The 13,789-nt window shown below is 37.8% G+C and overlaps 1 protein-coding gene across 2 annotated transcripts in view; it reads right to left on the reverse strand.

Moving 5' to 3' along the window:
* Positions 1-2,657: 2,657 nt before the first annotated feature.
* The window catches only part of LOC139963507 (uncharacterized), a 112,364-nt gene continuing 101,232 nt past the window's right edge, over positions 2,658-13,789 (reverse strand). For both annotated transcript variants that reach the window (XM_071964332.1, XM_071964331.1), the window contains one exon: positions 2,658-7,663. In XM_071964332.1, coding sequence (XP_071820433.1) covers positions 7,558-7,663 — 106 coding nt within the window. In that variant the 3' untranslated portion in view covers positions 2,658-7,557. The remainder of the gene's footprint in view (positions 7,664-13,789) is intronic.

The raw sequence follows: 13,789 nt of genomic DNA on the forward strand, positions 1-13,789 counted from the left end.
GTCGCTCGCTCTTTAGCCATACTCATGGCTGCTGCTGGCACTAAGTTCCTGACTAGATGACTAATTCTCCTACATCTGTATAACAACCCCTTTCACGTTCTCCTCCACGTCTCATTCCCACCCCCCCCCACCCCTTCTGAAAACTCCCTTCTTCTCCTCTCTCCTTAGGCAAATCCTCACTATTCCATATAGCCGTCCGTATTGTGGTACATAACGGTTTGTAGTTTATGCTATAGAGTTGCCATACCCAAGAGAATAAACCTACACCAAATGTGGCTATTTAGAATTTAGTAAGTGGTCATATCGAATTGAAAACACTTGATACTAAAAATTTTGTCAAGAAGGGACATTGTTTTTAGACATTCAAAAAGAAATGAAACAAAATATAATGAATTGTAAAGTAACGTGGTAATGACAAATTTAACCAAACTGTTATTCCACCACTGCATGAAACAGAAACTTCCTGAGTTGTTACGAGTTGGCCTCGTTTGCTCATACGTTTTTTGATGATGTCATTTATTTCTGAATTGGTGCCGGTGTATATCCATTCTTTATTCATACATGCTGTAATCCCACACCTCGACAGTATGTTATGTTTTTGCTGTTATTATTTGTCAAAGTAATCGTAGGCATACTTTCTAATTACTAAGTTATATTACGTTGGTAATTCAGCACCATGATACTATGTGCATCTGAGCCTGACCTCAAGATCAGTAGACAGCTTATTGGAGCTCTAATGACTAATGAGGAACATTACAGTAACTGCTCCACAACATTATGCAGTTGGGGACAAATCCAAATTTACCACCTCCATCTCAATGTACAGCTGCCCTAGCCATACCCACTGACCTATACTCTAACCTATCTTTTATGGGTACTGAGCTTAACCATCCCCACTAACCTATACTCTGACCTACCGGTTATGGGTACTTAGCCTAACCATACCCACTGACCTATACCCTAACCTACGGGTTGTGTGCTTTTATTGTCATATCAGGGAGTTGTTATAGAACAACTCCCGGGTCATATATTGTCATAAATGTATCTACGTAAATCAACTTATAAGCCCTGCTGTACGCGCCCCGTAGCTTTGTATTTCACATCAGCTTCGTGTCACGATACAACCATCATTCTCCATTTGTTTTCATTCTCTGCTGAGTGAATTTGTAGGGGGAAACAAATTGGGTGAAAAAGGCTTCTAATTATTATATTTGCGATGTAGACTGACCTCTAAATATAAAACCTCTTCGGAATGTGCTGCAACGTAGTGTCACTCGACAACTTAAGAACACTTGAATAAGACTGTCGTTAGGTGCAGCGGAGTCGGTGAGTAGAAGGAAGCAATAGTTACTCCCCTCCCCCCAATCCACTTCCCCGCCTACCCTTCCCACGTTTTGAAAAACCCAATACTTTGCCTAAACGAAACAGGTCTTACTGGCGCAGATGTACCTAACCTTGATTACTTTGCATAACAGAAGTAAGGCTTAGCATAACAGAAGTAAAGCTTACATTGCACCTTATGATCACAGGTTTTAAATAATTATAAGGATGTAGAAAGTGTTTCTTCTATGAACAAATAGAACACACTTCCTACTCATATATCCTTCACACACAAAAACATTTATTATGGATGTTACCTAGTAAGGGTGTGGATATTACCTAGTCATGGTGTGGATATTACGTAGTCAGTGTGTGGATATTACGTAGCCAGGGTGTGGATATTACATAGCCAGGGTGTGGATATTACCTAGTCAGGGTGTGGATATTACCTAGTCAGGGTGTGGATATTACCTAGTCAGGGTGTGGATATTACCTAGTCAGGGTGTTGATAGTACCTAGTCAGAGTGTGGAAATTACCTAGCTAGGATGTGCATATTACCTAGTCAGGGTGTGCATATTAACTAGTCAGGGTGTGGCTATTACCTAGCCAGGGTGTGGAGATTACCTAGCCAGGGTGTTAATATTACCTAGTCAGGGTGTGGATATTACTTAGTTAGGGTGTGGATATTACCTAGTCAGGGTGTGGATATTACCTAGTCAGGGTGTGGATATTACCTAGTCAGGGTGCGGATATTACCTAGTCAGGGTATGGATATTACCTAGTCAGGGTGTGGATATTACCTAGTCAGGGTGTGGATATTACGTAGTCAGGGTGTTAATATTACCTAATCAGACTGTGGATATTACCTAGTCAGGGTGTGGATATTACCTAGTCAGGGTGTGGAAATAATAGTCAGTGTGTGGATATTACGTAGCCAGGGTGTGGATATTACCCTTGACAAAAGTTGACTTTGCAGAGCAAACGTTCTAATTCCCCCTCCCCCTTCATTTACAAGGGCCAGGAAAACAATTAGTTGGAGCAAAGGGACAGGCAGGTTCAAAACCCCACTATACGTATACCAGGGTAGACAGGCAGTGTACTCTAGCTCAAAGCCTTAAGGGACCGCACACCTGATAAGTGCAAGATTGTGGACCATTTTTTATTCGACCTCCAGATTCAGCCTGCAGGGAAGTGGAAGTGTCCATGTATTGACTATACCATGGCAGTAAAAATGGCAGAAGTGGTTCTTATTACTGCTTCCGGCGTTACCGATTAACTCAATGTTACACTTGCTGTGAAAATGTTGACAATTTGAAAGAGTGAAGAAAGCAAGAAATTCATTAAAATATCGTACAAATGTATTCTTTCAAAACACAGGTGATGTGGCAACATGATTCAGTGAACAAAGATAACGATAAGACTGGTTGTGTGTCGTATGCATAAAAGGTGATTTGAAGCTTAACAAGGATACTTAAAATGTTGATGAAAACATCTGATTTACTAGTTTAAACACTCAGCAAAATTTAGGGAGCTGGGAGAGGGAGAGGGGTGTTTGTCAAACACCCCTGATACTCAAACAAATGAATCAGCAAGGACCATGACTGCATCTTAAACAGATTAAACAGGGAAACCTCACATAGTGATAGATTTTTATTTGCATCCCCCTTCCCCACACCCTGATCCAACCTCATACATAACTTATAAATGCACCCCAGCTGACACCCTATTTATCAGTCTTTGTTGAAAAAAGATCATCATCATACTTTTCTATTAAAAAGTGACTGAGAAACATATTTGCCAAGGACTTGACTTTTTGAAGGACTTACGTTTTGGCAACATGGACCATCTGCCTCAGGAACACATGAAAAGTGACATTTACGTCAACAGGCAATTTTACTAAAGCATTTTGGACAATAGCCGCCAATTTTTGAAATACTGAACAGCAAGCTTAATTCTATGATACTTCCTATGACCGACTTCTGATATGGGGACACATTTAAAACGTCTACTGCTTGAAAATGGTATTCCTTGATGTTTTAAGATGTTTTAGTTTTATTCTGTAATAGAACTGTTAAAATGCACCTTCATAAGAATTTCACAACCATCTGAAAAAAGAAAAAAAAGAAAGAAGAATCATAGAGAGTATGTTTGTCTCCCTCTCTGATAAAACACACACACACACACACACACACACACACTGGCTGATCAAAATCCATAAAATAATATTAAAAGAGCTCACTATGACATTAAAACTATTTTTAACTTGATTGTGATTATAATAAGGCACATGTTTATTCATAAACCCTGAACTTTGACATTGTTTTTGAGCTCCCATGAAGACTGGCCATGTAAAGTAACAGGCTGCAGTTTTAAACATCTTAGATATCTATATTTTTTTCTTCTCATGACTTTCCATCCACTGTCTACAAATGATGATAAATCCAGTGTTTAATATAATGAGATACACAACTGCTGTCTTTTTCTTAAATAAATATGTCTTTAATATGCTTAAAATATTTAACTTAAAAATGGATCTAGAAATCATAAACCTACCCGAACGGTTTTCACGAGGGATTTATTTTTATTTTTATGGATATCTCTAGATGACACAATCTTGCAATTCTATTTTAAAATATTTGAATAGTTGCCGTAGCAACCTCTCATCACCATACACACCACTCCTGATGAACAATAATCACAGAATATGGTACATGCTAACTCTAAACATTCCTATCTTTCTTAAAGAGTAAAATTCAACTTATTTCATTTCAGCAATATATTCACATTTTTGGGGTATGAGGTATAACAAAGGAAAATTCAGTTACACAGGTATTATATAATAAAAAAAAAACATCATTTCATAAATATGCATGGTGGACCAATTTTTAGCATGTTCCGATGATTGTTGGCTAAAAGTAACTCACAAAAAATCACTGATGTAAATAACAAACAACAATTCAAAGAGGGATATTTAATAAATTATTCCTTTTTGAAACTGCGATCAAAGTATGAATAATTTAACATGGATTTTTTACAGAGAAAATGATATTGATTATTTTCTTCACAAGACAGAAAATTCTCCATTTAATCTGAGATAAGGTATAGAAGGCAAAGGAGGGTTGCTACTTTGCCTATCACTCAGTCACAAAAAAGGGTGAGCGGGGGGGGGGGGGGGGGAGAAAGAAGAACATCTAACGAGCTCAACTTTGAGCAAGGAACGGTGCAGTTTGCTGTAAGGACAGAAATCTCTGATGAGGTGATGTCATAAAATGACAATTTTTTAAAGAGGTGCTATCGATCTTGGTGGGGGAAACTTGACTTGCTGTTAAATCTCTACCTCAGGTGTCTACCCTCTCTGCCAGAGCGTCCACACCTTCCACAAAATATCCAGAAATTATTGAGAGATGTGCTTTGTACCATCAGACAATATTCCCTGCTCCATCCACAAACATTTAAGTCCCAAGCTACTGTAGATACGGTTAACTACATGTGCAATAATGCTTCGACCCTGAAACAACTTCTGAAATTTGTGTATCGAAATTTTTTTTCGACGGGTCTTTGTAGTTTTTGCTAACGAACGATCCATTCGACCTTCGTTTTAGCTTTCTTCTACTAGAATAACCACAAGAAAGCTAAGACCTATATCTATATTGCAGAAGGCTATACAAACATGTGAAGAAAAGAAAGTAGGAGAGAAAATCAGAATAGAACCGTTCCCATGTTACATTCACGTCATCCCGTTTTAGTCAAGCAACATTATATGACGAGGCCGCCTTGAAATCGCCAAATATTTAGACGTTTTTACAAAAGGCGAGATTCCTTACTGCGAGAGTAGATTAACAAATGTGCACACTGTGTCAAATGCGGTAAGAGATTATGACATGCTACATTATAGTCACCGAGACGACATGAAAAGAGAAGAGTTTTAAATTTCAAAATGGAGTTGACATGTGCTGCCCAAAGAGGCTGTATTTCTGCTTTACATGCTGGTGGGAATTTGCAGGCGAAAGGCAGACATACACGATATGAATTTTGAACCGCATCTACGCCACTGTGGAGTATGATCGGAATAAACAGGCGGTTGTATCATGTCACTTGTTGGTGAATAATTCCTTCTCGTTTCAGGAGAGACTGACCTGTGTTTCACTGAGCACATGTACAGAATGGAGATGGAGGGGGGGGGGGGGAGGACTAGTCACCAAAAAACCATATGCACTAGATCATATTATGGGACAGGTTTGAAACCATCCTTGAAATTGATTTCCATTGAACAACTACTTTACCAGACTTTGCCTTTTTGCCTACATTGCTTATGAAAAGTCAGTGCAAAGACCATAAATACTGATATAAGAGAGAAAAAGATTCGGTAAAACAAACTTTGCCAAAATGTTTTTTTTAAACAAAGCCGTTTTAGAATCTTCGATATTCAACATCAATAGTTGACTTAAATGAATAATCATATCTTATACTTGACGTTACAAGTGTAACCATTTCTTGATATATGTAAATCCAACCACTTAATTGTCGCTAGCACTAGCAATTTTGTATTTTAGCATCCCAAGTCCAGTCATTCTCGACCAACTTTTGAATATGCAAATCCGGATGATTTCATTCAAGACTCCTAACGTGGTCTAGTGTGGATGATTCCATTGTACCAAAGGGATGATAAAATTGAGCTGCTAGTCTATCACACAGATAAAGGCTGCTGAAATTGTCTACCAAACCTGCTAGCAGCTATTGTACAGTACCCAAGAAATCTTGACTGGGTAGTCTATAGTGGAAACTAGTGGTACTGATTACCGGGTTAATATGAACAATGACCAGGAATATAGTAATGTGCTCCAGGCAGTGACCAGGCTCTACACAGTGCTTATGTTCAAATTATTACAAAGAATATTAATGGTTTTTTCTTCTTTAAGTAATGGTAGATTGGTAGAGGAGAGACAGGTAAGTGTGTCTGTCTGTCTGAATGCATGTATGTGAGAAGAAAAATGTTTCTAACCATCCATGGGGCAGTTAATTCCCAACTTCCCTCAACTACAGAGAAACATTTAGGCATCATCCTAAAGATCTGTTAATATCCAATTCAGATTCTTTGACATCCTGACAATCCATACATGTACAGGAAATAAAAGCCATATGTACAGGAAATACTCCTCTATATTGTTTATGCCTTCTCCCACCAGTCCTCAATTCATAAAATCTCAAATAAAAAAAAAATTCTTTCTCTTTAGTAACTTACAAAACGGGCAAAATTGTCTCGAACAGGAGCTCGTCGTTTTATGTAATGATTTAGGATTTGATGTAGGTGTCAGTAAATGTTCAATTTCCTAAAGAATTTAGATCCCCCACCCCCCACACCCATAAATAATTTTTTTTAATCAATGTGAATTTCAATTTAATAAATTTTTAAAACTTTGTGAAAACTTGAACTGTAATTTTTATTAAAATTTATTCCTGTTATTTGCAAGCTTTCTAAATATTTCATGAGTTTTAAATTCATATTGATACTTCCTGGTAGTCTGATGCATATTTGTATACGGAGCAAAGCTTGAGGATTCACCAAACTTTTCAAAACACAAAATCCGTCAACTTTAAAACTGTCAATAGCAGACCAGATACGGTACCGGTTTAGCTCAAATAAAGATCATATCCGAGTAACATTTTTAATTGAATTTTTTATATCATGAAACAACTCGGAAACATCCGGTAATTGTTAGTGGCCTCTGAGCTTTAATCTTCTGACCATTTTCAACCCTTGCCTTCTATACCAAGTGTTCCTAATATCAATGATATCTTGACAACACAGGAACATTTTCCTACAAATAATCAAGAAAAAAAAATGTTCATAAAGGAAGAAAAATCTACAATTTTTGGTATACTGTATCTTGACATAAAGTTGATCTGCCTACAGACTTTGAAAACTGATTCCCTGTTCAGCCGAATATATTCTGTTGACTTTATAACCTCACTGTCTCCATGGGAAAAGGACGGGAAATGTTGATGGTTTGGGTGCACCTAATAGTGTTAATCTGAGAGCTAATGCACCAACGACGACAATCGACACGGAATTGCAACTGTACAGAATCCAAATGTTAAAAAGTAAGAAAATATCGTTTGCAATTCACCACCATCACCACCACCGCTATTCTACAGCATTTTCCTGGATTCCCATTTTCCATCTGTCCTCCTCTACGGCTTGCCGTCTCTCCTTCCAGACGCTACGATCCGACCTCTCACGTCTGACCCGTCTCGGCTGCGCTGTGCTTGCACAGCTTGGAACCGCAATTACAGGTGAAGTACTTCGACTTGATCGTCCAGAATTTGTCTCCGTAGTCGAACCTGAAGGAAGGCAAATCAGAGAAACGGAACCGTGACTCACTAATCAAGTTTAATACCTTCCCTCTCATGGAGGTATGATCCATCATTATCTTACAGAGAGGAAGGATGTAATGCTTCAAATTGGCTTCCCTCTCTCCACCCCCCCCCCTCCTCCCCTCCCTCACAGTGGCAATCTGCATATTTCAAATAAGTTTAATCCGCTCTTGCTTATGAATAGGCGAGCAGAATGTCTTCCAAGATACTACAGTATGTCAGTCCTCATTGTAGGCAGCAATTTACACAGCAGTTTCTCCTTCCCCCTCATTGTCCCGCTCCTCCTTTCCCCTCATTGCCCCCCCCCCTTTATTTAAATTTACCTTGTCAGTTTGGAATATTTATGAAATATTCAGCTAGAGACGAGAAAATTCAGTGTTTACCAGCGACATTGTGCGCAGTCATTTTCTTTTGTGAAAATGTTAGCATTTGTCATATTTTAAGTTTTTTTTAAGGTTACATTCCTTTTCTTATTTAAACATTCATGTACAATAATTTACTTTTTGAAGATGTGTAATGCTGGTTAAAGATGGGACTTAATGTTTTAACTATCATCCTATGGTAATGGAAGCAGTTGCTTTAAGAAATACTGAGATCACGGGATTAGGCAAACTTATCAGGTGATACAAAGGCAGTGAGGCAATGACTAGTCATCAAAATAATTATGTTATGATATTAATATATATATATATATATATATATATATAGATATATATATATTAATAGATCTACATATATATATCTATATATATCTATATATATATATATATATATATATATATATATATAAATATATATATATATATATATTTACAAATTCTACCTGACCATTTTTTTTTGCCCAATTAAATATTCACATGGATTGCTAATCTATTTTTCCAAATCTCTCATTGCTGTTTCATTAAATTTTAATTTAATACATTATTTATTGTTCACAAAAAAATTGAAGAGTTCTGTGAAATGGAACTTGAACCCTTGAAAGACATGTCTTTCTCAGAAATCAGACATCTTCAAAAGTATTTCGTGGTCAGTCTACTATTAACATGATTATTTTCTCTCCTTTTTTTTATTAATTTTTTTTTTTTTGGGGGGGAGGGGGGTAACTTTATCTGCACATAAATCTAAGACACCAAGCTCCAAGTTGGCTTTCAAGATCTTTTCTTGCATATTTATGATTTAATCACATAGATGATTAATTATTGGATGGAATTTTTGAACCTCCCTTACACAATAAGATATTAATAATCCATGAAACATCTCCAAAAATTATGTTCCTTTCAAATATTAATTGAACGCATCGTCAATCCTAAATGTCTTGACATACATGTCCCGAGTGGATAACTTCATAATTTAATCTTATCCCTGAGCCATGATCTTGGAGCAGAAGAATATTCTAAAAGCTAAAATCTCCCAATCACACTGTGGCAATGTTTCAATGCTGCTGCTAGATGTGATATCTAACACTGCCGAATGTACGCTCTTTTACATAAAGCTTAACAGAGGGTGGCTCCGAACGAGGGCCAACACAAGGAGAATGTCAAAGACTTTTTTCAGACCTGTCAAATTTCAGAGGCCAAACGGTCAGTCAAAGGCAAGACGATATGTGTGAAGTGGAGGGGGAGGGTGGGGGGGGGGACTAAATCAACTTCCGCGTAGGTGTAAAAGGAAATGATGAAAATATCTATCGTGAGAGATTGGAATTAATGCTCCAGAGTAGAGATGTTCGGTACTGGCGATATACTAGTACTGTACATCCATTTTGTTTTCACACACATTGTCTTGTTGGACTGAGGATGTGGCCTTCTTTTATTTCTAGGTTGGATAAGAGTTGAAACTCATAGAAGGCCATACAAAGTAAAGTCACCATAGTTCGTAAGTCAGTCAGTAGATCTGTGGCTTTTTAATACTGGCTATGAAGTTTACTGCCATAATTAAGTGCCAGTTTTTTGGTTTGTTTTTGTTTTTTGACGTCTATCTATGGTTTGTTCCCTTAGATTCATGCTGGGACAACATTTGGGGCTTAACCTTAAATACCATATTGAAAGTAAATTACATAAGCAGAAAGTAGACTTCACATACAGACTTCAGTAAATTTACATAATATAGCAAACAGGATGGATGGATAGACCCGTCTCCTTTGTGTTTGCAGTTGGTAACAGGTACACCTACCATGTACACATATACAACAGAACTTGATATATACTTGATATATACTTGATACTAAATATACAGAAAGACACACATATGAAATGACACACATTGCATATTACCATGAAATATTTGACAGACGCTCTGATTTGAGAAAAAAGAGAAAGGGCTGTTAGAATCTCCCACTCATCCCCACCCCCTCTTCCCCTGCCTCCCCTCCCATGATGAAGAACCCATCCCTCTCACACCAACCTTACTACCTGCTGTAACACTGTACTGCTGTATTCATTCTTCCAGACAAGTTTTCCCGAAGATTAAACAGTATCTGCATTGATCTTATAAACCTTCATTACCGCACACATATCGATACTAAAATCTTGTAATTTCATGCAGTTCCTAGAAACATGACATTTATTTCAAATGACGAGGGAAATATGTTGGATGTCGTCCCAACTTTATTTTCGCTTCTTAGAGTGTAGATATAATTTAAAAGAAGAAGAAAAACAAGGTCTCCAAGGCAACAAAATTCTTACTTTTTAAATGGAATTGTTAGTTTATTACTGTCTCTCTACTTTTTCATTTGATGATGATGATGACAACAAAAAAAATTCTAGAAATTGTCCTTTTTATTAAGTTTGATCAATTAATACATGATATCAAGTAAATGTAACTTGGTAGTTTTGTTAAAAAATGCTTGATCAATTTCAAAAAGCTGCTTTAGGGCAGTTTTGTTCCTTTTTCATATTTGAGGACCGTGCCTTTTGTCAGTAACGACATATGAAGTTGCACCATATACTGTTGCACACACTGTCCTGTATTTATGCTTAATGTATATAAGTAATACAAAGTGTTGTTTTATATTAAATGGTGACCGTTTGGGACGTGCTGTTCCTATGACTTTGTAACTTTGTGTCTAATATTAACAGGTTTGTACTTTATTTTGCCCCACTAGCAATAGGAACCCTGGTAGCTTGCAGATTTACCTTCAGCTGCCCACCCTTCCCCCCTCCCACTCCAGCTGAATTCAATCTGTTCTCTGCCTTAGTCTCCTATTTTTTTCCTTTTTGTTTTTAAAGTCACTTACTTCCATCTGCCAGAAGTAGCTGTCTATTTACACCTACCTATATCATTTATTTTTTGCTCAATTTCCATAAATTCCTGTCTGGTTGTGATCCCCATTCTAGATAGACTGTTTGCATTTTCTGGATACTTTACTTTCCAAACACAATCGTTTCCATATAATTTACCCGGTAAATCTTGTTCCTAGTTCAGTTAAGAAAGTATTTCCACGAAGAATGTCAGTAGAAATTAGATGAACGAGTACAACAATTCACTACTTCTTGGAGGATGTATGACATTGTCAAACTAATTAACTGTCCTAAAGGTACATAACTCCTGTTATTATCTCCCTCCCTCTCCAAACTTCTCGCCTCCCCGTCCAAACTTCCTGCCTCCCCCTCCCTCCCTCCCTCCCCCTCCCCTCCTGCCTCCCCCTCCCCTAAGTGGTTCTTAGTTCTTCTCTTGGCATTACAAACCACCCATTGATCCTACGGGATTGACCTGGTGTCAAAAAAGATTTGTGCCTTTGGATGATTTTGCAAATTGCCACACCACGTGACAGCTCATCATCCTACTGACCTATAAACCAAACCGAGAAGTAATGAAAATTTCATAAACCATCAGTGGCTCTGTGGACGGGGACCGACTTGGGATGCTGAACAGCGATTTGACAGAGTGACTACAGTACATCGATCGCCATGGCAACACAACAAAATGTCAAAATCCCTCTCTAAGTCTGGTCTTATTTTGGTTATTTAAAGAAGTCTCAAACGTAGGAGCAAGAAAAAAGATGGAATAAAAATCACTGTTGCAAGAAACGATGTCGACTGCACAAATTTCACTACTACAGTAGTGCTCGTAAATAAACTGTCATAAAAACTAAAATACCTGACCGAGAAACGTTCCCCTTACGGCCGGCCAAGGTATTATTAGCCACGTAAGACAGGAGCTGAAAGGTACTGTAGGCAAGTAGCTGGCTGTTTAATAAAAATAAATAAAAAATTAAAAAACTGAGTTGTTGAGACCTTGGTAGGTACCCCAAAGAGAGCTGGCGGAGATGCCAGTAGATTTGCCGTAGTGTTCTTAGAGAAGTTGTGCAGAGGTGTGCATCCTGTCTGACGACTAACTCGAGTTATTATACAATCACAAATGGGGAGGAATAGGTGCCTGTGGTCGTCATGACGACCGACATTCTCCTCGCAGGGCAAGAATCGACCTTCGTGGGTTGTAATTCTTAGACGATGTGTTTCGACTAAATCGGGCAGAGAGTAGACTGTAAAAAGTGTAAAGTCTCTCAAAGGAACGTTTTTAAAAATAGGAAATTGAAAATAGTACCAGTAGCAGTTAAGTGATCATGATACTGATGATGCAATAATAAGCTAACGATTGCTATTAAATGGTCATGCCACATAGGACAACAGCCAGGATAGAAAAAGGGATAAAACAAACCTGGTATACAATACAACATTGACTTGAAATCAGCCTACAGGTACTTAGTATGCTATGCTACAAAGTCATGCAGTGTCTTAGTAATAGTTAATCTTGCACAGATCTATACCGCTAATATTGGCTTTTACCGATGTACCCTATCATTAATATCCCAATATTGACCAATGCCGATGATCCATGCTGCTATAATCAATGCATCACTGGTAATAGTCATTGTCAGGCATTTAGGTACATGTTTTCTGTCAAATCGTTTTTCCTTCTTTCAGACACTTAAACTATTTTGCTTCACCAATCTCTCTAGATCTCTATAACTGGTGCTGTGGCCGAGTAGATAAAGGCAGTGGCATTTGAAGCAATGAGGAGATCAGGAGTTTGATTCCCAGCCGGGTCTTTGTAAGGTGGGTTTTTCATCCAATAGAAATCTACGGTTTTCCAATCTGAAATGACTTTCTAAATTGAGAAAATCCCAAATTTAAGTTAAAATGCCACCTGACGTTTAAGCTATAATCCATAAGCCCTTGTGGGTTTCTCCCACATTTGTGGTCCCTTAAGAGCGTCGTAAAAATAACTGGTAATTATTATTATTATTATTGTTATTATATATGATCGTCAGAGTTTCTTGAGGGCCAGAATTAACATTCAGTATGATACTGACAAATGAAATTAATATTGCTACAGAAACTGAGGAAAGATTAAAGTCAAATATAATGTTTAAGTATATTTGTCAGCTGTCAAAAGAAACTTTTCAGTTTTCCAGGTTTAAGAAAACATTCAGCCACCTTTCTCCAGATCTAGCATTACAGACTGATTCAGTTAATGGAACCATGCAACCGTCTGTACATATAGTATTGAAGTGTTGCCTATTACCCATTACAGATTGTGTTGCAACCAATGGGACATTAAGTAACAGCTCTAACCCTGTGAGACAGTTTAACAGCAATAACCATATAAAACAGCGTAAAAGCAATGAGAAAGTGTAACAGCCCTAATCCCATGAGACAGTGTAAAAGCAACGAGACAGTGAAACAGCCCTAACCCTATAAGACAGTGTTAACAGCAATCAGATATTGTAACAGCCCTAATCCCATGAGACAGTGTAATAGCAATGAGACAGTGAAACAGCCCTAACCACCTGAGACAGTATATTAACAACAATGAGACAGTGTAACAGCTCTTAAAGGGTGTGAAGACTGGCGCACAAAGAAACGTCTCATGCTGGTAATCTGACCTAGTTTCGAATGAGGTGTAACAGAAGTGTTAGACACCACCATCGATCCCAGAAAATACACACACAGCTTGCTACCGTCGGTAATTAGACACTAGTGTACAGTCACTACATGCAGCTACGCTCAATACCCACAACACAGTGTACAGCGATGGACATCTCAGGTCTAGATAAAAGATAACAAGGTTTCACGTTTCATTACTGTCTGCATT

Source organism: Apostichopus japonicus, chromosome 22, assembly GCF_037975245.1.
Source record: "Apostichopus japonicus isolate 1M-3 chromosome 22, ASM3797524v1, whole genome shotgun sequence".
NCBI lineage: Eukaryota > Metazoa > Echinodermata > Holothuroidea > Aspidochirotida > Stichopodidae > Apostichopus > Apostichopus japonicus.